General features: G+C 37.8%; 1 protein-coding gene across 30 annotated transcripts in view; it reads right to left on the bottom strand.

Annotated features, from left to right (window-relative positions):
• The window catches only part of Erc2 (ELKS/RAB6-interacting/CAST family member 2), a 1,049,338-nt gene that overhangs the window by 891,890 nt on the left and 129,663 nt on the right, over positions 1-27,785 (bottom strand). Inside the window, exon 2 of one of the 30 annotated variants that reach the window (XM_087182364.1) lies at positions 24,334-24,463. The exons of the other annotated variants lie outside the window; for them this stretch is intronic. Coding sequence (XP_087038490.1) covers positions 24,334-24,393 — 60 coding nt within the window. The 5' untranslated portion in view covers positions 24,394-24,463. The remainder of the gene's footprint in view (positions 1-24,333; positions 24,464-27,785) is intronic. 30 annotated transcript variants of the gene reach the window in all.

The raw sequence follows: 27,785 nt of genomic DNA, 5'->3' as shown, positions 1-27,785 counted from the left end.
ACATGCAAAACAATTCTCAGAACCTGTATATGGATTTCTCACAAGAATTAGAGCAGGTTTTGGTAGGACAAGGTAGACGCGATGCCAGCATGGGAAATATAAAAAAGGGACAGTTGCCATTAAGCACTCACTATCTTGCCTCTCTGCAATAGCACACCCTATGCTGCAGAGTGTATTTTTATTTTTATTTTTATTTTTTTCTCCCTTTTTCCTCACCATAGACTTATTCTGCAGAGCCTGTTCTTTCTCTACCCTTACAGGGTTTGGGCCTTTAATAAATGTCAAACTTTGTCACCATTTTTGCTTGTTTTGTTCAATCCTTTGCCCAGGACAAAAAAGACCTAGAAATCACCTGTAAAAGCAGACTCCAGCACCCCAGAACCCAGGAACAATCATGCAGGTAGCTCAAGATCTCAGGGATAAGGCACAGGAGGAGGCTTGAGACAAAGTGCTCTCTCTAGTCCCTGGGGTCCACTGAGGCAGATACTCTCATAGACTGACTAAAAAGGCAAGGAAGAAAAAGTGGTATTAGCAATGATCATAGAACCTGTTCATTTATTATTCTGTATTTGGGAAACCAGCCAACCCTGCTGCCAACCCTGCTGCCTCTCCCTCCACATGGGGAACACAGAATGGAGTTTCTCAACGTGGTAACTTTCTTCCAAGTAGTATGAGTGCTCAGAACAATTTAGCAGACATTTGAGCTCCAATGTCCCAGGCCATTTCTAAAATGCTTTACAAGCCTTTTCTGAATATGGTTGTAAAATCAACAATACTACTTATTGTCATCACAGAATTCAGAATGAACTTATACAATAAAATACTTAGTGGCAAAAATATGCAATACTTCATTCACTAAGTAATGCAATAACTGTAAGATTTTTAACAGGGGAATGGTATAATCAAAATTTAGTGTTAGGATTCATAATAAATATCTCTAGTTATATAGGTTTGGATTAAAATTTGTAGAAACTACCATTCATTAGACTGTTGCCTTATGTCAGCTACTGTGCTAAGCTGTTATCAATTTTCATTTAAAAATTGATTTCATAACTGCAGACTTCCAAAGGAACCATAGTAAATCCTTAAGTGTGCCCCTAGAAAATGTTCACACATAGTTATCAGCAGTCTTCATCAAGCAGCAGGATGAACAAAGAGATTAAACAGTCTATCCCCCACTTTTAGAAGACCTACATTTCTGTAGGGGCAGAGAACTGTGATAAGCTTCTGAGAGGTGTTTCAGGTACCTCCAAGGAGAAGGAAGTGACTAATTACTCACCCTTGTATTCTAGACTTCGCCCTTTCTAGAACTATACTTAATTGAAGAAAGAGGAATACAATGGAATATTAAACTGAATGGAAGAGAGAGAAGGCATCAAGAATCAGAAATCATGATCTGTGGGATAAGGAAATGATGTCTCATAGAAGGTTTGTCATTAGCTCACAGGAAAAAAGTAAATTCTTGAGGAAAGAAGTGTTTATTCTAACAAAGGTCAAGCCCCTTAGCCTTTCCTTGATCTTCTCTCTGCTCCCATTCAAGCCAGGGCTGATCACAACCCTTGCTTTAGAACATCACCACATCTAAGGACCTGTCAGACCATATCAAGCTTTCCCATCTTCGTGCGGAGTGTTCTTTCTCACTCACCTAGATTCATTCAGAAGGAACCACCTCCGTTGGGCAGTGCTTTGGGTATGATATGAGTATATGCCCCAAAGGTGTGCCGGAAGCTCGGATCCCAGTGTGGTAATGTGAGAGGTGGTGGCATCTTCAAGAGGAGACCTAATGGAAAGTGAGTAGGTCGTTGGGAGTACTGTTCTCAGAAGGGATTAATGTAGTTCTTATAGGACCCTGGTTACCTCCCACAAGAGTTACATGTTATAAAAAGAGTAAGGCTGGTCTCTCAATCTCTCTTGCTTCCTGTCTCACTGTGTAACTGCTCTCTCTTCATCATGATGCTATCATCTTGTGATGCAGCCAGAGGGACCTTCACCAAGTCACCAGCATCATGCTGCCTGGGCAGCCCAGCCATCAAAACTGTGGGCCAAATAAGCTCTTTACTTCATAAATTATCCAGTGTCAGGGATTATGTTCTAGCAATAAAAAAAAGACTAATACAGGTGGTTCTCTGAGTTCCCCTCCTCTCTCATGTGTCCACAAATAAAAGACTATAAGAAGCTCCACAACCAACATTTCCCCCATAGAATGGAAACTTTACAGAGGCAGGGGCTTTGTGCTGCCAATCACTGTGTCATCAACAACTGCAGCATAATAAATGCTTAATAATAATCAACTATAGAATTTTCATAATTAGAAAATTTGACTTCCTCCTCCAAAAGAATATATACTCTTAGAGGACTGACAGTCTCTAGCTTCCAGTAAGTACACCAGAAATGTTCTCTGAAACATTTTTTAGTCCATAAAACAGAGATATCTAAGTGAAATGGTTGTTCCTCATTATAAAATTTGGGGTTTTTAAGGCAAAAATTTCCTTCCTTCCTTCCCTCTTTGCTTTTTACCTTTCTTACTTCATAAAGTCTTGTGCTCATTAGCTTTGCAAATTCTGTTGTTTGCATTTATAAGCCATGATATAATGCCAGACTAGAGAATTCAATAACAACAAAGAAAGGATTACTTATTTCAATAATTCTTTCTGTTGAAATTTAACATCCTTTTTTCCCCAGAGTGTACACTGAATGATCGCTGGATCCTCACCCAGCCATGCCTGTGTTACTAGTACTTATCAGAGTAAACATGCAGAAAGGGGCAGATGGATATTTCAAATACCACATTAAACAAAATATCCTTTTATATTTGTAAAATAAATAGGATTTTATTGCTCATATCTCCTGGATAAAGTGACAAGAAAGAAAAAGCAAAGAAAATAAACATGATAAAAGGGTCAGAGGCCTCTTGGAATGTCTTGTAAACATTAAGCTAGCTACTTGAGCCTCATAGCCCTGGAGCTCAATCAAGCCTCCACTGCCCAGGAAAACATCCTTCTCTCCTCTTCTTCTTCCTTGTTCACCCTTCCAGATTAGCACACTGAGGAAGCCTGACAGCAACACGCCTTCATATGGTCTGTTGAGCACAAAACTCACAATTACTATAACCGAGTGTCCTAATGTCTCCAATAAATGTTGCACCATCACTCAGGACAATCCAGGGATGGCTCTCCACCCCCACTTGGCAGGAAAAACAAAAGAAGTGACAAGGAAAACACATCACCCTTTAACAAAAGGTGGACCTTGACACCAATATACAATACATTCAATACTAAAATGCATTTTAATTTATTCCCTGTACCAAACTACTGCTTTTTTTCCCAGTTACCAAGCCACCACACTACACCAATAACTCAAAACAAATAAATTGGAATTACAGCATTTCCACTAATGGTACACCAGCTGATTCCTTCATGCCCTGGCAATGGTGGGCCATTCATTCACCAATGACTGGGTGCCTACTATGTGACAAAGGTTATTAAATTTTATCCTCTACTCATCCATTAAGGGTCAGCTATAGCTGAGATCAGAAATGTCTCCCCAAAAGCTCATGTGTTGAAGGCTTGGTCCCCAGTACAACAGTATTCAGACGTGTGGGTTTAAAAAGATATATAAAAAGGGCCAGGGATTTAGCTCAGTGGTTTTGCCGCCTGCTGCGCAAGCGCAAGGACCTGAGTTCAATCCCCAGTACCAAAAATACAAACAAACAAACAAAAAAGGTAATTAGATTATAGGTGTTCTCATCTCATTAGGTTAATTCATTGATGACTTCATAGCTGAAAAGGTTACTGAGAGGTGTCTTAGTTACTTTCTCACCTATGGGACAAAATACACAATGCCTACAACTTAAAAGAGGTGGTTTATTTTGGCTCACTGTTACAGCCCCTAGTTGGCTGGCTCCAGGGCAGAAACAGCATGATGGAAGGGCCTGGGCAAAAAAGAGCTGCTCATGCACCATAGCAGTCAGGACACAGAACAAGAGGAAGAGCCAGGAAGGGAAATGTACCCTTGCAGGTCACACCCCTAGTGACCCACCTCTTCAACCAGGCCCTACCTCCTAATAGTACATTTAGCTATGGACTCATCCGTGGGCTAATCTTTTGAATATAGCATTCCCATGGTCCAATCATTTTCCAAAAGCCCAATCTCTAAACACATAAGGCCTTTGGGGGACATTCTAGATCTAAATAACAGGAAGTGATGGAAAATGGAAGTGGGGCCTAGTTCAAGGAAGTAGGCCACTGGGGTGTGCCTGTGAAGGGTGTGTGTCTTCTCTGACTCTTTCCCTCTCCCTCTGCTTGCTGGCTGCAATGAATTGAGCGATGTTCCTCTGTGATGCCCTTCTGACATGGTACATTGGTTCACCACGGGCCCAGGCACAATAGACCAAGCCAGACACCTCTGAAATCATCAGCCAAACAAGCCATACAGTAAGAATCCAGTTTTCATTCCCTGCAAACAATTCGGTCTGAATACAGGCTTGCCTTTATCAACCATTTATTCAACAGCTTTTACTGAACATCTACTCTACACCAGCCCCTGGAGACAGCACTAAAAAAAAAGAAAGGCACCAGTCCCATGTCTAATTGGAAGGGCATGCATTTGTTTTTGAGTAATTAATTTATATATATAATTTCAACTGACAAATAATAATTGTGATATATGTAAGGAGTACAATGTAAAGTTTTGATATATGAATACAATGTAAAGTGATTAAATCAAGATAATTAACATATTACCTCACTTACTTGACATTTTTTGTGATGATACATTTGAACTTTACTCCCTTAGTTATTTGGAAGTATACATTTTTTTTTTTTACTATTTTGGGGATCTGTGCAACAGATCCCAAAACTTATTTTTCCTAACTAAAACATTGCACCCTTCAACCAGGAACTTCCATTTTTTCACTACTCTCAACTCCAGCTTCTAGTAACCCTCATTCTACTCTGTACTTCTCTAAATTCAACTGTTTTAATATTCTACATGTAAGTGAGTTATGCAGTATTTGTCCTTCTGTGGCTCGCTTATTTCACTTAGAATAATTCATCCATGTTATCCCAAATTACATAAATTCTCTTTTAAGGTGAAATAGTATTCCATTGTGTATATATACACCACATTTTCTTTATTCTTTCATCTGTTGATTAACACTTCGGTTGATTCCATATACTGTATTGGTCTCTGTAAATAATATCGCAATGAACACAGGACTGTAGATACCCCTGAAAGGGCAAGCATTTGGACAACATTACCCAGAGAAGCTGCAGGGGCTATGAAAGAAAAACACAGATGCTATGGTCATTCTGTTTGTTTTGAAACAACTGAAACAGGAAAATGATTGGTTTATGAAGGCAGTAATTTGTATTGTAAAAGAGAAAACAACATTGGGAGACTGCAGAGGTGGGGTAAAAACAATAAAATATTTATACAAAGAGAAGACTAAGGAGGTGATATATGAAAGAGAATGTTGAAAAGGGTTAAAAAAATAATTGTACAGGACTAGCAGTAAGGCTCAGCTGGAAGGTTCTACAGTGATCTTATGTATGAGAGTCATCAAAAGATGCTGTCTTAAACAACCTCCACAAACACAAGTCTATCCTTAGGAATGAGATGGTTGAACAAATAGTAGGCATGTAATCTGTAAGCATATGCAGAAGTGCAGGGTGCATTAGGTACAAGCCCCTGAAAGGCCTGCATCATTTCATACACACACACACACACACACACACGCACACCTTTTGGCTGTGGCAGGCCAAAGAGAGAAGAAAGTAACCTAGCATAGCCTTCAAAGGCTCTTTTGGTTTTTTTTACATTGTAGACCCACCCTCTGTCCCACCCAAGAGAGCCAAAAACCACCTAAAGTGACATCATTCTGTAAGATATTCACTGGGTCATAGGATATGAATAGTTTTGAGACTTTTGATACACTTTGTCCATACTAAAAATCTCTAAGAAACAGAATTCAATGCAATGCTTTGAATTAAACATATATATATTAATAGAGTTGCCTTTTCTGAATTTGCTAACATATTTTTGGAGACTAAAATGTGGTTTCCATGACTATATCAGAGGTTTTTTTTAAATTCTACCTGCCAACGGAAACACTTTTTAAAAGGATATTGATCAACTTAATGTGATAACTGAAACAACTGTGTTCACATTTTTATAAGACCATGATAATACAAAATAGCAATAAATTTTCACTATTAGCTAAAGAGTATTCTAGTATTCTAGGTGACTAGAAAATCAGGTGAAAATCAGTTCTTCTGATTTTCAAAATACATGCTATCCTTCCCTCAAAATGAATACAACTCTGGTCTTAATCTTTGTTATTAGACTTAAATTGTCTGTCATGAATGGAAAAAGAAGATGTGAGTTTCTTATACAATGGAGTACTACTCTGCCATAAAGAAGGATGAGCTTCAGACATTTATAGCTAAATGGATGGACCCTAAGACCATACTCTTAAGTGAAATAAAGTGGACATACATGTTTAAATACCACATTGTTTCACTGACATGAGAAACCAAAAGTGGAAAAGTGGACTAAAATGTATAACAGATACTGGGAAATGGGAAGAAAATGTTCAAATGGGAATGGGAACAAGAGAGGGGGAACTGAGAAAGGAAGGAAGGGACAAGAAAAAAAGTGAAAATAGCAAGAAAAAATAAAAACAAAGCTTTTGTACATGGGAGAGGGGGGCTTGACGGGGAGGGGGGGATGGGAAAAAAGAGACAGGATGTACCATGTACAGCAAATTCCCTGCAGTGAGTGTTATCATCATTATGCCTAAAATGTACCAATAAATGTTTTGTAAAAAAAATTGTCTGTCATATTTTTATTTCATAAACATGTATTTTTTCTTTTTAAGTAATACTAAAGCATTCATGCAACATTACAATTACTTGTGTACCATACATTCTATTCATTATTTGGATAACAGGGGAAATAAAATTCTGAAAGTATCCTTAAGAAGATAACAATATAATACAAGAGAACCAGGCAGACAAGAAATTATATTTAGTATGTTAATTTATATGAAGAGGTTTGTCCAAAGAATAAAGAGATTGTTGAAAAAACACAGCATCTAAGTGAACCCAGAAAAGTTAGAAAACACTCCATATACTGTACTGCACATTTCAAAAAAACTACAAAAAAGTACTTGGTTATTTTCACCACAAAGAAAGTATTCAAGGAAATAGATTTATTTACCCTGATTTTAACATTATACAATGTATATATGTATCAAATTATTACATGGTACCCATATATATTTATACACATATTTATATATCTTTTATTTATTAAAATTTTAATTTAAAAAAGCATATAGGTGAAGAAATTCTTCAGGTAAAACTTGAAAACATAAAAGAGAGGCTGGTGGTCGGCAGCAGAAAAGGTCTTTCTAGGCATAGAATACTACAGGTAGTTCAGTACAGACCGCACGCAGAGGGTGTGCTGGGAAGATAAGCAGATCCCCAAGAGAACTTTTGATTTTCTCTTGCAAAGAGCACAGAACTCAATAAGATATATGAGAATTTAAAGGACATGCTCCAACTTAAGTATTCAATAAGAGACGGGGTAGATTGGTACAAGAGTATTTTAAAAGCAAGTTAGAAAATACTAGTCCAGGTGAGAGATAATGTACTCTAAAACTAGGTAACATTAGTGGGACTTAACATAGAAGTATAATACATGTGGTATTAAGGACACAGAAGCAAAGGAACCTGATATTTGCCTGGCCTTTGGAAGTAAAAGAAGATTTAAAAAAAAGATAATTCAAATTTCTGGCAAGTAAATGTATAGTCATGTCGTAGAATATACTATGGCCTCATGAACAAAGGGATCACTGCCAACATGGAGGAGAAGATAACAAACTCTGTGTAAACACTGCATTGGTCAGACTAGGTTAGGATGAACTACAGTAACCGTAGTTTATCAATCCCCAAATCTCAGTGATATAAACAATAAAGACTAACTTTTTACTCATGCTACAAGTCTACAGTACTTCAGGAAGCCTCCCTCCCTTTGGGGTCAATAACAGAGGAAGACAGTGCTGAAGAGTTAAAACCATGACAATACTCTAATCCAGAAGGGGCACATATTATTTCCACACACAATCCACTAACCAGAAATAAACACATGATGGTACTTTAAGGAGGTCATGTATGCTACTCTAGAAGCAGCTCAAAAGTAGAGGACTAGAGATTATTGCTGAGCAGTAACATCCAATAAAGACCCATTAAGACCTGTAACAATCAAAGCATACCATCTGGAAGAGCTCAGGAAATATATCAAACAGATTGAGGAGCTACACAGAGAAATGTGGGTAATCTGGTCTTCAGTGAGTCTGTGTGAAAAGTGCATCTCAGATGGTAGCTGACTTGCCTGCCATGTTTGGGTTGGGACCTGGACTCTAGGAATTTGACTTTGAACCCAACATTCTTCTCCCCCGCAGTTGCCTCTGGTAGAATATCTTATTTGGAGAGACTTATTTCAAACAGCTAGTATCTATCCAAGAAAGAATGGCATTATCTTGCTTTTATTAGCAAGTCCAGATAATTCCCTACATTTTCCCATTCTCTCAGAAAACCAAGATAAGTTTTGTTGGCATACAGAAGAAAGTCAAGAGCAATGGCTTTAATTTTTAAATAAGTATTTAGCCTATATACTTGATTTTTAGGATTATGAGTTATTTTTCAAAAATTTACAAAACAAATTTGCACTACACAAAGAATGCTCAAACCTTTCCTGGTAACTGAATGGATACAGCTGTATTCCAATAAAACTTTATTTACAAAAACAGGCAGCCAGCCATTACTGGCCTATGAGCCATACTTTTCCAACCCATGCTGTAAAGGACAAAATTAATTCATAGCATACTATCTTGTGGTCTATTACAGAGAGATCAGTATTCCCAAACTGGAAAGTGGCATTATACAAGATAGAAACCTGGATATCACAAACACAACCAAACTCTCAGAATTGACATGAAACCACAGATGTTTGTGAAGTACTTGTAAAGCCCTCTGCAGATCAGTCTCCATGTATCACAGTGGGTGAAAGGGTACCGGGCATGTAATTAAGCCACTGTCTCCCAACTCCAAATCCACTCTTCCAGATCACCTCTGCTGTAGTAGAACTGGTGCTCTAAAATTCCCATCAGCAGTTCCTTGTTAGGTTCTGTCCCCGGGGTGGGGGTGGGGGGGGAGTGGGAAGTGTGGCCTATTCCTACCTGTCTGGTTCCTATTGGCTTCCAGCTCCTTTTGAGACCAGTTCCTTTCTATGGTAGCTATCGAATCCAGTTTGCAACTTTCTGGAACCAGCTTTGTGCTGTGCCCTCAGAGATCCCAATCTCTGCCTGCTTCTCCTCTGGTTACCACTTCCACCCATGTCTCCTACCTTAGCTCAAAGATTCCAGCACCAGCTGGGTTCCACCTCCGAAGTCTGAGTACCAGGCTCTCCACTTCCTCCGAGCTCAGCAATCTTGGCACCATCATCACCTTGGAAATATGAATTCAGATTCATCTGACTCTTCCTAGGAACTTCTAAATTTCAAAAATCCTAACCCCAGGAGCAGCAAATGCCTCCTGTAGTTATTACATCCATAACTGTTCTCTTGATGGCTTCTCAGTTCTTCAAAATCTGGGCAACAAATTTCAATATTAAATGCTCTGTGTTGAAATAATTGCTGTGTCTCTATCTCCTGAGTCAACTCTAATACACAGCCCAGCAATTTCAAAATAAATCAAATCTTCATCTGTTTTCTTAAATACTACAGAGTAGACACATAATTCTCAACTATACTTACAATCCTATCTGTTGCTCTCAAATACTACAGCTGTTCCCCACTTGACTCCTCCAGACCCCCTCTCCCACCCAAAATCCTCCTCCCCTTAGTTCTTCTAGTCTTTTTTCTCTTCTTCAGCCTTCCTTTTAATTCTCTATCACAAAAGAAGAAACAATCTTAAAAAAAAAAAAAAAGGAGCCTCCTGAGAGCTTGGTCACCTTTCCTCAGGCCAGAGGTTACGAAAATATCCACCAAGGGAAAGCAATTAGAGAACCCAGCCAGACATAAGAACTCTGGAATTCCAGGTCTATCATATTTGGATTGCAATATTGCAATGACATTCAGCCTTTGAGTCAAACAGAATAGTGAATGGTAGGACCAAGGAATAGTATAGAATGTGTGCCCTGTCTAGATACCATAGCTTTAGTTTTTCAAGGAGACCAAAACTAACACAATTTTTAAACCAAGATTTTTATGTACAATCTCCAAGTTTCTAAACATTGGTTCAACTTTCTTTCATATTCTGTGTGGGTTACATGAAATTTGCCCTGTCCTCCCTATATGGTCTGTTTGATTCTAAGGTAGAATAGAAGACAAAGAGGGAACGCTCAGACCTGCAGTCCCAGCAGAATGCTCAGACCCACAGGCCGGTCCCCAACCAACTCTACAACTGTTGATTCCTTGCCTTGGCTCAGCCACTGCCAACTTGGGAGCTGGCTCTGCATTGTTTCCCCTCTGCATGGGACAAGAGAAGTGCCAGTCAAACAACCTGACCTTTGCTAAAGTCTGGAATAGGGGATTCAACTTGGCTGACTAGAGGAGGAGTCACATCGTAGAAGCTAAGGAAAGATCCACTGAGGAGGAATGATCTGGAAGGATCCACTGGAAGGAATGATCCAACACGGTTGAGTAGAGGAAGAGACTCAGAAAATATTATCAAGAAACAGAGAGGAGAAGAATATATCATAAAAGGAAAGAGACCTAAGAAATGGATTAAACACAATATGCTGACCATGTCTGAATTCTGCTTTGAAGATTTCAACCAAAGAACACTATTTGGAGACAACCATGGAACATTCCACAAGGAAGAGAGAATCGCATAGGAAATGAATCAGCAGCAGTTGAAATCTGCAAGGAAAATATGGGATACTGCTCCCAGAGAGGCCTTCCACAGTAAATGGTTGGTGAGTGACCTTGGTCCAGTACCTTTCACCACAATTCCAGAACAAGACATGGCAGGACACAGTTGTAGAGAAGGGCTCAGTGTTTGAACAGGGGCCCCAGAGCACTCAAGCCACACTCCACTGTCAAGTTCCCAAAGTGGATGAGGGAAAGACAGCCACAAGAGACAGCTGGTAGTTGGGAGCAGGCTGGAGGGAGTAAGGCTGAGAGGCAGGGGCTGTTGAACATGGACCCAGCTCATTCGGTCTGAGGCCAGGTTCAGCCTTGGTTACATAGGATTGGAAGATCACATTGGCCACCCTATTCCCACTGTATGCAGATGTCTGCATCCAGCACTGTTCTGGGGGATGACTGTCACCTCAGACTTCTAGTGTGAGCAGAGTCATGTTTTGGCCTGAGCTCTCTCTGCTCCTTATTCCTACACTATGAAGAACAGCCGTGTGTCCAAAACAATACACTTTCCCTCTTTTTGTTTTCTATTTTCCTTTCTGTTCATCACACACTTTTATTCCAATGTTTGCCCCCCCCTTTTCTTTTAAACATAGGTGTGAGTATGTATGTGTGTTTCTCTTCCTCTTGCCCTTTTCTTCCAATATAGTTTATAGAAGGTAAGGGAATTCTCCCTTGTCCCTTTTTATTCCTTCTACTTTTTCCATATTTTTTCACCTGACTTCTTTCTCCTGTTTCTTATCCTTCCTCTATTTTTCTTTTCTTTCTTCTCTTCCCTCTTGATCTGCCTCCCTTTAACTTTTTCTCTAATACTTATATTAGCCATAGAATCTTTTCTCATGCCCATTTCTCACTACCACTTTTATACCCAGGTTCCCCTGTTATCCCATTTAAATACATAACATTCCTCTGCCACCATTAGGATCCTTTGCCTCCCTCCTATTTCTTCCATCCCATATCACATAGCAGAAGAATTTAAAAAAACAAAAAAAAACACATTTTTTTCTTTTCTTCTCCCCCTTCTGGCATTACCCAGTTCCCAACCTTCTGGGCTTTAGATAATTTATTCTATAAAATTATTGTTGAATGCTTTTTTTCTACCATAAGAGAACACATAGCTACCATATTTAATGGATAGTAGCTGTGGGTCAATACTTGGGCTGTTATGATGCTTACACTGTAACTGTGGATTTCTTCTCTAGGATAAAGGGAGATCTAAGAGTGAATCTCATGGTATATTCTCAACTTGCCCACATAGATACCACTGTAACTGATTAGCTTGTTACCACTGTAGCTAATCTGATTGCATAGAAATACTCCCAGCTAAGTGGACAATTTCGTGCCAGTGAATCAGTCCTGGCAATTCTATCATCACACTCAGGGAGAGGACACAGCCAGAGTTCCTAACACAAGAACTCAGAATGAATCAGATTTTGCAAGAATCCCTGGAATCTGGTAGGAAGAAGACTTGAGAGTGAGTTCACTTCGGTACTGCAGTGGAAGATTCAGAGAAGTTATTGGGTGTAAGCACCCAGTCTCTGTGGCAAAGAAGCTACATGTGAATCATATATGCACTGTCTCATTGCAATACTTAATTTGTGTTCCCACTGGATTCTTATAAGTTTGAGTTTTTGTTTGTTTCTTGATTTATTTAAAATGTGGGGTTATGTTACATTCTTTTATGGGTTTTGTGTTTATTAGGTTTTTACTTTCGTGTATTTTTTCTTCCACTGGCTCTGATTTCACAGGTGTCTAGGTTCTCTCCTTCATCTCAGATCCCTATATAGCTTTTGCATTTCAAATCCCTAAAGCAATACTACAACTATATTTCTCTATTCAAATACATAAACTCCTCCTCTCATAAGATTTTTTTTTTAATTTTTCATACTTAGCTCCCCAAAAGTCACTCCTTTTTTCTCTAGTTATCAACCGTCAATCTTCCCCATCCTAAGCCTTTGGCTCTCTAAATCTTACCTACCCTACTGTCCTCTCTATCAGCCAGTTTTGATAAATACATAGTCATCCTCAATGACAAAGAAAACCTTCTTCCTCCCATACTTGCAGTTGCCCCCACAAATATTCTCTGAAAACTCTCAATACTAACCCTTAAACTCAACTAAAGGTACTCCAATAGAATCACACCCCACATCAAACTTTTTTGTCTTCTATTACTATTCCTCCCTACAAACCTTTTCCTTAATGTTTTAAACTCCTCATCCAACCACCTTCTATTCTCCTCCTTCCATTTTACTTACCTCATTCCAGAACAATCAGAAATAATAAATGGTCATAGTATGTTTAAAGGGTAGACAAAGGACTAAAGTGCAACTGAGGTACTATCATATAAAAATTCTGTATGATTGAATCTATTGAGGCTGCTATAACCACAAGTAATTCATAGAGAAACATAGAGACAGAGTCCAAATAACACAAAGTAAATGACAGAAGAAGTAAATATTTGCACTGAACATACAAAGCTGAAAATTATTCACGGAGAGGCAACATCCTACAAAAAAATCTCCATATAAATCACAAACTCTCCTCCTTTTCTAGTCCTCAACCTGCAGTACCACCCCTAAAAAAAGGAGAAAAAAAGGGAGTATTTATATATTTAAAAGATACATATAAAAAACAACAACACAGATACACATACGAGCATGGGGAAGCAAGGCAACAGAAGATTCCCGACTTCATCTAACTCCCCCAAGCCAAAGCAAGGGGTCACAAAGGGAAAAGAAAACAAATACTAGGTAGCAGAACTCTATAAAAAGTTCACAGGACACAAGAGGTGAGCCACTCACAGTGCCCAGGAGGAGGCTTCTGGGCTGCCATACCACCACACCCTGCCCAGCGCAGAGGAGGTAAGCTGCTCCCAGCACCCAGGAGAAGGCTTCTGGGCTACCATACCACCACCCCCAGCGCAGAGGAGGTGAGCTGTGCCCAGAGCCCAGGAAGAGGCTTCTGGGCTGCTGTACCACCTCTCCCAGTACAGAGGAGGTGAGCCTCATGGGCACCAGCAGCAGCCCCCCCCCATCAAAATGAGAAGATCCATAAACAAGTCTCAATACCAGACTTGCAGATCACCTAAAGCAACCCCAAAGGGAAACGAGATGAAACAAGTTGATACTCAACAACCTAGACTCCCTGAACTGTCAACAAAAGAGGATCTGGAAAAAATGAAATCAGAAATAATTTCTCACATAACAGCAGAGATTGTGCCCATAGTACAAGACATGACTAATAAATTTAGAGAGGACACAGATTAAAAAACAACAGAGGAACTGAGGAACATGGTGGAATCCCAACATAGCAAACAAATGGAATCCATAAAACGGATGCGAATAGATTTCCAGGAGGTTAAAAACTCCATTGGAAGCTTACACAGCAGAATGAGCCAATATGAGGACAGAATTTCAGATATAGAAGGTAAGATTGCAATTAGTGACCAGGAAAAGAAAAAACTGCTTCAAAATTTTAAGGGACCACAAGAAATCAATCCAGCAGCTGCTAGACGATGCAAAGAAGAATAACATAAGACTGATTGGAGTCAATGAAGAAACAGGAGAGAGTACAGATGACATAAAAAAACTGTTCACAGAAGTGATGGCAGAAAGCTTCCCAAGGAGGGGGAAAGATCTTGACATAGAGATAGGTGAGGCATATAGGACTCCAAATAGCCATGATCAAAAAAAAATCTACACATGGGCATATAATAGTTAAGATTCCAGAAACCAAACAGAAGAACAAAATTCTATAAGCAGTTAGAGAAAAGAAACAAATTACATACAAAGGAAAGCCCATCAGAATCACAGCAGGCTTCTCAACACAAACCCTCAAGGCAAGAAGAGCTTGCAGTGATGTATTTCAAGCCCTAAAGGAAAACAGCCTCCAACCCAGACTGATGTACCCTTCAAAAATATCTTTCAGAATTGATGCAGAAATAAGATACTTTCATAACAAAGAGCAACTTAGGAACTTCATGAATACAAAACCAGCACTCCAAAAACTTTTAGACAATATCCTAGGAAAAGACAAGGAGGATCACAACCCCAGGAAGCCCAGCAGAATGAATCCATCAGGTGTGACAAGAAATTAAACACAAAGGGAGAGATTCCAACAAAATGAAAAAGTCATGACAATGATAAGTCAATACATATCAGTTATAACCATCAATGTTGATGGTCTCAATTCACCAATCAAAAGAAATAGACCGGGAGAATAGTCAAGAAGCAAGGTCCAACAATATGCTGCATACAAGAAACACACTTAATTCAAAAAGAAACTCATAGACTGAAAGTTAAAGGGTGGAAAATAATACTCCATGTGACAGGAACCCGAAAAAAAGCAGGAGTAGCTATCCTCTTTGCAGATCAAGTGGATTTCAAACCAAAATCTGAAACACTTCTGGTCCCAAGAATTTCAGATAAGGGATAGTCAACTTGTATGTACAAATCTATTGTGAACATGTGTTTTCATTCCTCTTAAGTAAAAACTTAAGAACAGAACTGTTAGTTCTTAACAGTAATATAAGAAATTTCTATATTGTTTTCCAAAATGGTTTTATCATTTTACATTCACGTTAGCAGTATTAGAAAGTTCTAACTGGTTCACACCTAAGCTGACATTTGTTTTTTTAAAACTTTTAACTTCATCTCCCTAATGAGTGTATAATACAATCTTGTTATTATACTGATCAGTATTTTTCTGATTCTAGAGTTACACACCTTTCCTTGTGCTGTCCTGGCTTTTTATCATCTTTCTTGTGTCTACCTTTTTTTTTTGGTACCGGGGATTGATCTCAGAACCTTGCACTTGCAAGGCAGGCAGCGGAACCACTGAGCTAAATCCCCAACTCTTGTGTCTACTTTTTAATTGGGTTGTCTATTAATGAGCTGTAAATGTTCTTCATATATTCTGGTCTTAGGTTATAGGTATTTTAAATATGGTCTGTTTAAGGACTACTTTTCATTTTCTTAATGATGTCATTTAAAGTTCTAAATTCTGATGGAATCTTTTATCAATTTTTTTCTTTTATACATCATGTTTTTTTGTATCCTAGGAAATTCTTCCCTACCCTAAATTCATAAACATTTTCCCTTATAATTTCTTCTTAAAGTTTTATAGTTTTATTTTTTCATATTTAGGTTCATAGATACTTTCAAGTTATCTTTATGTATGGAAATAAAGGGTTGAGATTAATTTTTTACATACAAATAACAGGTGTTCTAGTACCATTTGCTGAAAACACTATCTTTTCCTCTGCTCTTGAGTTGAGTTTATATTCTATAAAATGTTAATGTTAAATAATCTTTCAAAACTCAGTGGACCATATATGTGTGGTTCTATTTCTAGATTCTCTATTTTAGTCAAGTGATCTATATGTCTGTCCTTATACCAACACTGCCTTGATTATTATAGCTTTAGAAGAAGTCTTAAAATTAGGTCATAAATGTCTTCCAACACTGTTTTTTTTTTCTTTTTACTTTTCTAGGTCCTTTGTACTCCTACATAACTTTTAAATTTCAATATCCAATTCTTCATTTATAGCAAGTATACACAGACCTGAATTTTTATATATACCTTGTGTTTTCTAATCCTGCTAAATTCAAATACAAGTTCTAGGGGCTCCTAGAGATTTCTTGGTATTTTCTCTGTAGATAATCATTTCATCTACATATAAAGATTTTGCTTCTACCTTGCCAATCCTATGCTATTTATTTTTATTGCCAGACTATCTGGGTTTGGGCCAGTGTTTCAAAGTTTAATGGACAGATGAAGAGTAGGCATATCTGCCCTTGTTCCCCACCTTAGGGAGAAAGCATTGTATCTTCTCCATTCATATAAGGCATTTTTGCTGGAAGTATGGAGGAGTACTTGGCTTATTTGTTGACAAGGTTCTGTTCTACTTCTAGTCTCCTGATAGATTTTACCATGAACAGCTGTAGAATTTAGTCCAATACTTTTTCTCCAACTAGTGACAGGATCATATGGCTTTTGCCTTTCCTCTGTTTAAATGATGACTTATGGGGGTGGATCTTCCAAGGCTGAACCAACACTGCCATCCCTATAACAAAACCACTTTCTACATACTGCCAGATCTGACTTCTAAGAGTTTGTTTTGTTAAACAAATTTTAATCTATGTTCATACTTTTTTCTTCTATTATCTTTATCCAGTTTTAGGATTAGCACAATGTTGATTTCCTAAAACAAGGGGAGAAGTGTTCCTTCTTTTTTCTGCTTTAATTGTTTGATATAATTCATCAGTTATAATGTATATGAGCCTGTTGTTGTCATATAGGTAGGTTTTCAAGCTAGTAATATACTTTAATAGGTGCTATTCAAATTTTATATTTCCTCCAGAGTCAGTTTCATTAATTTGTCTTCTAAGGTACTTCTTACAAGTTGTCAAATTTATTTCAAAAAAGATTTCTGTAATATGCTTTCTATATCCTTTTAAATTCTATAAAATCTGTGGTAATGTCCTCTAAATTTTGATATTGTAATTTTAAAAATGTATAATTGATATTGTGTAGTAGGAAGAAAAGGTCTAAAGGAGTAGAGGAAGTGGGAGGGGTAGGGGAAAGGAAAGAAGGGAAAAGAAAAAATATGAAAAAAGGAAAAAAAAACGAAAACAAAGTCTTTACAAATAGGAAAGGGTGGAGGGGATGAAGGGAGGGCAGGGGAAGGGGAAAAAAATAAGAACCAAGATACATCATGTAAAGGTACAAGATCTCCATGATGAATGTAACTATTTTATACCAAAAATGTACCAATAAACTTAATGGGGAAAAAAAAAGTTCACAGAAGGGATGAAGAAAATAGATGAGCTCAAACAGGACATAAACCAAAAGTTCACAGAAATTTCACTCAATATGCCCACAGTGAACTTCTGGGAAACAGGTTAAAAACTGGATGAGCTTTAAAAAAAAGTTCAAAATTTGAATGATGGATTCAATAAGGACATGGAATCCTCAAAAAATGTCAGACAGAAATTCTTGAAACAGAAAACTCTATAGAGTTTATAAATTGCAGAAATGACCAATATGAAGATGGAATGTCTGATACTGAGGACAAAATAATGAATTATGATGAAGAGCTCAAAGGAACCAAAAAGAAAATAAGAGAACAAGAGGGGATTATCCAGTAGCTACTAGAGGACAAAAAGAAGACCATTCTAAGGCTAATTGGAGTTAGAGAAAAACTTGATTGCACAGATGTATTTCTTACCATGTTTACAGAACTCATAGAACTTCCCAAATATAAGAAAAGAGATTAGAATACAAGTAAGTGATGCTTATAGAACATCAAATACTTATGATGAAAAGAGAAGCTCACCATAGCATATCCTTCTTAAATTACAAAATAGTCAGCAAAAGAACAGAAATTTAAAGGCAGCCAGAGGGGGGAAAAAATTGTGTACAAAGGTAAACCAATTAGAATCACAGCAGACTTCTCAATACAAACCCTAAAGCCCAGGAGAGCTTGGAGTGAAGTATTTCAAGCCCTAACAGCAAATAACTTCCAACCCACATTAACTTATCCAGCAAAACTACCCTTCAAAATAGATGGAAAGGGTCAGTGATTTAGCTCAGTGGTTCTGCCACCTGTCCTGCAAGTTTGATCCCCGGTACCAAAAAAAAAAAAAAAAAGATGGAAAAATAAGGTACTTCCATGAAAAAGACAAGCTCACAAGACATATGAGTACTAAACCAGCTCTAGAGAAAATACTTAAGAATATTCGCAATATAAATCACAAAATGGACACAGCTGAAAACAGAGGAAACCAGTAAGGTCAATGGATAAGGAACACCAAAAAAATTGAAGAAGAAAAAAAAAAGAAAAGAAAGAAATTAGCCAAAGATAGTAAATAACCAATACATCTCAATAATATCTTTCAATGTTAACATCCTCAACTCTCCAATTCAGAGACACAAATGGCAGACTGTATCAAAAAACAGAATCAACAATCTGTTGCATGCAAGAAACTCATCTAATCCAAAAAGATTTTCAAAGATTAAAAATTAAAGGGTGGAAAACAACATTTCATGCACTAGGACCCTGAAAACAAGCAGAAGTAGCAATTCTAATATCAGAAATGGTAAATTAGAAAAGACAAAGAGGATCACTATATGCTACTTAATGGAACAATCCAACAAGAAGAGAGAACACTGATAAACATATATGCACTGAATACTGGAACACCTATCTTTATAAAACAAAAACTGCTAAAATTAAAAGATCAAATAAACATTGACACAATCATAGTAGGGAAATTTTAACACCACATTTTCATAAAGAGGCAGATCAACTAAACAAAAACTTATAAAGAAATATCAGAACTGAATCATACCCTTAAATATATGGACATAATAGATATATACAGAGTATTCCACCCCTCTACAATAGGATATACATTCTTTTCAACAGCACATGGTACTTTGTCCAAAATAGACCATAAACTAGAGTACAAAACCAGCCTAAGAAAACATAGAATAACTGAAAGCATCCCATGCATACTATCTGAACACTGTGCAATGAAAATATAAATCAACAACAGAAGAAATTTCAGAAAAGGCAAACACTCCTGGAAAACTAACAACACACTCTTGAACAACCAATGGGTCACAGAAGGTATCAAAGAAGAAAATTTAAAATTTCTGTAAGTTAATGACAATGACTATACAACTCAATAAAATGTCTGGGATACTATGAAAACAGTTCTCAGAGGAACATGCATTGCAATCAATGCTCACTTTAGGAAAACAGAGCAAGCCCAAATAAATAATTTTATGAGAAATCTTAAGATACTTGTGAAACAACAAACCAGCCCCAAACAAAATTAATGAGAAAAACTATAAAGATACAAATAGAAATCAATGAAACAGAAAAAAAAACCTAAAAGAAAACCAAATCAATGAATGAAAAAGATAAGCCCTTACCCAGAATCACCAAGAGAAAGAGAAAAAAACTCACATCAATGCAACTGGAAATGAAAAAGGTGACATTACAAGAAACACTGTCAAAAATCCAGAAGGTAGTAACTACTTTGAAAAATTAAATTCCAACAAATTAGCAAATTCTGAAGACATGGACAGATTCCTAGACACAAGCTACCAGAACTAACCCAAAAGACATAAATATGCTTAACAATCCAATAACAAGCAATGAAAATGACTCAGTAATAAATAATCTACCAAGTAAGAAAAGCCCAGGACCTCATGGATTCACTAATGAAGTCTACAAAACCTTTTAAGATGTTATATCATCAATACTCCTCAAGCTCTTCAAAGAAATTGAAAAAGATGGAATGTTCCCAAACTCATTTATGCAAGTTAGTATCACCCTGATCCCAAAACTAGATAAAGACCCAACTATAAAAGAGAACTATAGGCCACCTCCTTAATGAACATAGATGCAAAAATTCTTAACAAGATATTAGCTAATAGAATGAAGCACATTATCCAAAAAATGACACATCATCATTAAGTAGGTCTCATCCCAGGAATGCAAGGATGGTTCAACATACATAAACCAATAAATGTAATACATCACATAAATAGGAGCACGGTCAAAAGCCACATGATCATATTGATAGACATAGAAAAGACTTTGGACAAAATTCAATGCCTCTTCATGATAAAATCTCTGAATAAAACAGGTATAGAAGGACAATACCTGAATGATAAAGGCTATTTATGACAAACCAATAGCCAGCATCATACTAAATGGGGAAAAACTAAAAGCATTCTCCCTAAAATCACAGACAAGACAAGGATGTCCATTATCACCTCTTCTATTCAACATTGTACTTGAAACATTAGCTAAAGCAATTAGGCAACAAAAGTATGTATAGGAAAGGAAGAACTCAAATTATCAGTAGCTGCAGATGACATGATACTCTACATAGAAGACCCAAAGAACGCCAACAAAAACCACTTAGAATTACTAACCAACTTCAGAAAAGTAGCAGGATACAAGATCAACATAAAAAAAAAATCACCAGCATTTGTGTACACCAACAATGAACAGGATTAGAAGGAAATTATGAAAACGATACCATTCACAGTAGCTTCAAAAAATGAAATAGGTATTAACCTAAATAAGGACATGAAAGATCTCTACAAAGAAAACTACAGCACTCTAAAAAAGAAGATTGAAAAAGACATCAAAAAATGGAAAGATGTCCTCTGCTCCTGCATAGGCAGAACCAATATTGTCAGAATGGCCATACTTCCAAAACTGTTATACAGATTCAATACAGTCCCAAACAAAATACCAACAGGATACTTTATAGATCTAGAGAAATCAATCCTAAAATTCATATGGATCCAGAAGAGGCCCATAATAGCCAAAGCAATTTTGGACAATAAAAGCAAAGCAGGAGGCATAGCAATACCTGACTTCAAGCTACACTACAAACCAATAGTGATTTAAAAAAAATAAATAAAAGCATGGTAGGGAACAAAAACAGACATGTGGGTCAATGGAATAGAATTGAGGGTACAGAACTTGTCCAGAGATATTCAACTATTTCATCTTTGGCTAACAGTTGGAGAAAAGGTAGCCTATACAACAAGTAGTGTTGGAAAAACTGGTTTTCTGTTTGCAAAAGATTGAAACTCAACCCTTATCTCTCAGCATATACTAAATTTAAATCAAAATGGATCAAAGATCTAAACATTAAAACAGAAACATTAAATCTACTGGAAGATAAAATAGGTAAAACATTTAAAGACATAGGTATCTCTGCCTTCAATTTTCTGACTCTTTTATTGCCTTAAATCTTTGGGACTGATCTCTGATCACCTCTGCATGTAAACATGTTAACCATTTAAGGAGTGTGTATTACAAAGTTTATTAGCTCTAAATTTACCTAGCCTATCTCACCCCCTCTCAAGACAAAGAACACCAAAAAGAGTAACTCAATTAATTTTCAGTCTTTACAGGGACATCCAATTGCCAGCTTTTACAACATCCACTTTCAGATCCTTAAAGCAATGACTAGAAACCTTCAATAACCTTGGATTCCAAGAAGAGGAGAGCCTCAAAGACCATCCCATAATGAGGTCACCTCCTAAAATAATGGGAACTGAAGGTGCCTTCCTGATGGTGGGAACTGAGGCTGCCATCACCCCCTTCCTCCAGCAAGAATCATCATCTCATGGGAACCAAACTGCCCCTCAAACCACTGGATTCCTCCAGAGCTACAATACCAGAACTGCACACCTCAGGTAATGCATAAAAGCTGGCCTCGTTCTTTTGTGAGCAAGCCAGTAGGAATCTCTTCATCAGAATAAGCTCCCTCCAACTATTCAAGCTGGAGCCCTTTCTTTTTTATCCCTTACTTTTCTAACTCTGCCTAATAAATCTGCCTGTGCCTCTCACTGACATGTCCTGAGATTATTTTCTGTGATGACAGTCCATAAACCTACTCAGGGTAGGGCAAATTAAAGAGCCTATCTCCTCTTTGGGAACCCTCATCAGGCCCTACTCAATAACACTTCCACTATCCAGTATAGCCCCAAATCCATCCAATGTAATTTATTTTATTGGCAAAGATTTGATGATTAAAACTATTTAATAGTAGTTACCACAAACTTCTAAGTAATAAGAAAAACAAAAATAGGAAAGATTCTTTTCCCTACAACTTTCCTAAGTTATCCCCAAAAGGACAAAGAGTTGAGTAATAGAAGATAGTACCTGAATTAAACCCTCAGAAAATCTAGGATTCAACTTTCTAAAATTAACATAAGAAAACAGCTCTCTAAAGTAGAGATTTTAAAGTTTATTTTAGAAGAAGGTGGTAGTGCTACATCATTTTTAAAGCAATATTTACAGAACAGTTTGTTCTGGAGCTCTAAATGACACAAATAGAGTAGGCCTGGTGTACATACACCAAAATGGTGACAATGAAATTAGAGCTTGATACAGTGGTAAATTACCCTCTCTTCATCTCACCAATACCTAAGGCTCTGAAATGGAGAAGGCATCATTTCACTAAGTCAACCATTCAGATAGTGTAAGGGCACACACCCACTTACCCTTCTCCAACCCCCCCACCCTGTACAATTACCCAATCTGCAAGAAAAAGACACACTTGCTCTATAATTACCAGATGTGAACTAAAAAACCATGCCCTTTAAAAAATCTTAGCTGTACTTCCTGTCCACACTTTTACAGCTTCAGAATAAATTCCAAAGCAGTAAGATGTCTGATACCCAGAATGTCTAACACCCCAAACAACATGAAATCTACCTTCTATGGAACAAAGTCATGTCAGTAATGTCACAGTTTGGGAGTCAGTTGTAATTTCTTATTCCTTATTCCAATATGTTCCTATATATTATTACAACAGAAGAAAAATTTTAAATTTTCTAGTTAACTTTTTTTTGCTTTACTTCAACAACAGCTTATTCTCAACTACAATAAGAACTAGCCTATCTAAAATCCACAGTCTTACTCTCTAAGGGCTAGAGAAGAACTTACAAAAGGCTTCTGCAGAGTTCATATAGTTGGCACAATGTTCATATCCTAAGGGCTCCTTGGAAATGCTTTATCTGCTTCTTCTCATGCAACCCTCCCAGAAATTCCTTGAGGTAGTGTGTCAGTTTTACAAGTGACAGTGCAGAGGCTTATGGAATTCAAGCTAAGGTCACCTGGGTAGGAAGGGGCATAGCCAGTACTGAATTCTAGGACCACCTAATTTCAAAGCCTGCACTCAGGAGGAGAGGAAGAAGAGAAAAAAGATGACACTATTTCAAGATACAGGATATCCAACATTACCTGGATTTCTGTACTCTGAATCCATCACTGCTCTACTAGGGTAGGGAACATGTCTCTCTAGCACAGCTCCTAGTAACACGTCTATGTTCTCCATGTACCTCAATGCATGTTTGTTCCCTACAAACAAGCACTTAATATAGGTATTATTCTTCCCGTGTCATAAATGTTCACAACAAAATTCATATGTTGAAGCTCTAATGTAATGGTATGTGGAGATAATGCCTTTGGAAGTTAATTTGGGTTTGATGATGAAATGATGAGGGTGGGGCTGCTGTGATAGGATTGCTGTCCTTGTAGTTAAAAAATACTAGCTCTATAATTGCCAGATGTGAACCTAAAAAACAGCTGTTTCTGTCTCCTCTCTCTCCGTCTTTCTCTGCCTCTCTGTCCCTCTCTGCCTCCCCTCCTCTCCCCCCTCCCCAAATCTCTGTCTGTGTCTTTCTCTGTGTGCCATGTAAGAAGAGTGAACCAGGAATAGGGCTTTTATCAGAAGCCAAATTTACTGACACACTGATTATTACTGGTTTGGGTCAAAATGCCCCTCAAATGGCATATGTGTTCAGAATGGAGCTTTAGGAAGGTGATTAGAACATGGAGTGCCCTGGTTGGAGGAGGTGGGTACCTTTGAAGGGTGTATCTTTTCTCTGTCTCTCTTACAACTTTCTCTGTTTCTGATCTCCATGAGCTGAGCAGTTTTCCTTTGCCACACTCCTCTGCATGCTGTTTCTGCCTTGAAACCAGCCACCTACAGACTGAAAATGAGAGACAAAGTAAACCCTTTCTCCTTTAAGTTATATAATTTAGGTATGTGACTCCAGCAATATTCAGCTGACTAAGATGCCAAACTCAAACTTTCCAGCCTCTAGAACTAAGAGAAATAACTGTCTGTTCTTAAAAATCATCAAGTCCATAGTATTTTGTAATAGCAGCCTGAAAATGCTAATATACCCCATTTAGCAGATGAAGAAATATAGAAATTCTTCAAAACATTCATTTTAAATGAGAAGGAAAAAATTTCCCCATGGAAAATAAAATCAGGGGTTATTCTGACAGGTCAAATGACTGCCTTCATCAAAACAACTAACAGAACACTAGGGGAAAAAAAAAGCTGGACAACTAGTGGAAGTAAAATAATGACTTCTACTATTCCTTTGTCTTTCCTCTAATATTTGAGATAATATAGCTTGCAGTAAGATCAGCAAAGGGAAAATCTCTCTGTAACAACCCTACAACATGATACAGGGCAGGGCACCATTACTGGAAAGAAGAGAAAGAAGGGATTGGGGGAACAGAAACAGCTTCAGAAAAAAAAGAAAATAATGAAAAAGAAAACTAGGTAGCTCATTATGTGTTCTTTTCTGAATTCTGCAGAATCACACTTGAAGTGACAGATGTGAAGAGGAAGGAAGTTCACACCCAGAAACACAGGAGAACTATTTTTGGGGATGTTTGTTAGAGGAGGGAGCAGAGGGCCTGAAGAACTAGTGCACAGATGTAGCTCCAGCCTATGTATACTTCCATTAATTCATTCATTTTTTCATTCAGGTAGAGATTCATGAATGCAATAGACATTTACCAAGCCCCTACCATGGGTCATCAATAGAAATTGGAAACACTGTGGAAAGCCAGACATAGTCCCTGCATCACAATCTGCTGGGAAATTACAGACAAGTAATAAGTCAGTTAATACCTACTCATAATGGAGTACATCTCAGGGACTCTAGGATCTTGGCCAGGGGAGGAAAAGTTGAGAAAGGTTCCTTGGAGGTGACATGGGAGTCTTTAACTGGACGATAATCAAAGAAAGAAATAGAAGCAGGGCTGGAAATGTTGTCAGAGAAAAGCCTTTCTGTACCATGATGGGACTTTTATGTTTTATCCTAAAGGGAATGGGAAGCCATTGAAGGTTCAAGAAGGATTACATGTCCACGTTGACATGTAAAAATAAAAATCTACAGAAAATGTGGAGAACAGATTCGAAGGAGGTTTAGACTTGGGGCAGGGAGGCAGATACTACTGTAATTGTCCCGACTAGAAATATTAAAACCTATACTAAAGTAGAAATGTAAAGAATGAAAAGGAGGGAATGAAGCTAAGAGATGCTTTGGGAATAGAATCCGTAAGAATTAGGTATCAATTTGAATAAGGAATATGAAGAGGATGCAAGAGGTCTAAGGATGGGTTCAGTGTGTAGCTGGCTGTGGTAGATTTGGCATGCTAGACACATTCCATAGGAAGCAGACTTAGGACAAGAAGAAGGGAAGGTGGCAAGGTCAGATATGGACTCCTTGACTTTAAAGTCTTTGGTGAGAGCCTCTGGGCATCTTTTTTCTATGTCACATTCACTGTAGTAGTTATCTTTTGTTACATAAGGATATTACCAAAAATTTAGCAACTTAAGAGACATTTATCATCACACAATGTGATAGTTACTGATTGTGTCAATCTGAGTAAGAAATGCCCAACTAAACTGCACTAGCATAGTTCTAGATATGGAAGACCCACGTTAGGGAGGACTGTCACCAGAATGGTGTAAAAGGGAAATGAAGAAGGAAGGCTCGCTTCTGTCTCTTTGGAGAAGCTCCAGTCTTTACCTTCTCCTTGGACATCATCTCCTGGCTTCCAGTGTAGACCCCTCAGCCTTCCAGCACAGACTCTTCAGCCTCCAGCACAGACACTTCATCCTTCCTTTGGAGACCTGTGACCTTCTGATAGACTACACTGAGCTCCAAGCCTTTGACTGGATCCTAAGTCTCTCCAGCATGCAGACAGACCTTTTGCACTCTTCCACATCTGACTCTGTGAGCATCTACTGTAAGCCAATCTTGAAAATTCTTATGTATATCTTGCATTAAATCTTTTTCTCTAGTAAGCACTGACTCATAAAGATTTTGGTACCAAGAAGAGGGTCACTACTGTGACTATACTTGACCACATGGTTTAGAAGCCTTTGGAACTGGCTTGTGGGAAGAGTTTGGAAAGGTTTGGAAATGCTGGCTGAAGAAGCAACCCTGGAATGCTTTAAGTTGTACTTGATGGGAGATTCTGCTCAGAGCTCAGATGACCAGAATGCTGATAGAAATGCACCCAGTAAAGACCAGGCTAAGAGGTTGAACAAGGACTGCACCAGCTGTTGGACTCCAGATTATATGTGCTATGCTTTGGCAGAAAATTTGTCTGCATTTTGCTCATGTCCAGAGACTTTGCCTGAGTCTGAGACTAAAGGTGGCAGACTAACTAATCCTATGGAAGAATTTTCAAGGCAGTCTAATTCTGAGGCAGTGGTACAGCTACTGTTGGGGACTTTTAGCCAGATTTATGTTGAAAATCAAGAGCAAAGAGCCCAGCAGAATGATTTAAAATGTTGTGAGTTAGGCTAGAAAGAAAACTCCAGTGAAGTTGCAAACTGCAAAGATGGAGAAAAGGAGAATTGGTTTCTAAGAAAGGGACAATGGAGAAGATGACCTAAGGACATCACAACCTCAAGGTTACAAAGGTGAAAAAAAACTGCTTTGATAAGAGTGCCCCAGAGCACCATGTTCCAGAATGGCTGCCGCCTAGAGAACTTGTTTCTCCAAAAGAAACCATAATAGCTATCATGTATTACTTTCTATACATAATCCACTATACTGAAAAACATATGCAATAATTCATTTAATTATTACAATGACACTAAGTTAAATGCAAATATTATTTCTTTTTGCAGATGAGAAAATTGAGGCACACAGAAGCTAAAACATTTACCCAACATATATAAGTGGCAATTACCAGGCAGTCACGACTCCAGAGTCCATGCTCAAAGCCTATATATTTGAATTAGGAAAATAAATCTCTGCTTTAAAAAATGAAACAATAGGGCCGGGTATTTAGCTCAGCAGCACCGTGCCTGCCTTGCAAGCACAAGGTCCTGAGTTCGATCCCCAGTACCCCCCAAAGATGAAACAATAGATTAGGCGCTTAGACACTTCCAGTTATATTTTTAGGATCTTCTAAGTGGGAAAATATAAAATAACCAAAGCAACTTTGACTCCGGAAACAGTTTCAAACATTTGCAGCTTTTTCATCATGCTACTA

This window comes from Heterocephalus glaber, unplaced genomic scaffold (assembly GCF_053883595.1).
Source record: "Heterocephalus glaber isolate CG9 unplaced genomic scaffold, H.glaber_assembly_v1.0 deba00001472, whole genome shotgun sequence".
NCBI lineage: Eukaryota > Metazoa > Chordata > Mammalia > Rodentia > Bathyergidae > Heterocephalus > Heterocephalus glaber.
This window is presented reverse-complemented; position numbering and strand designations above follow the sequence as displayed.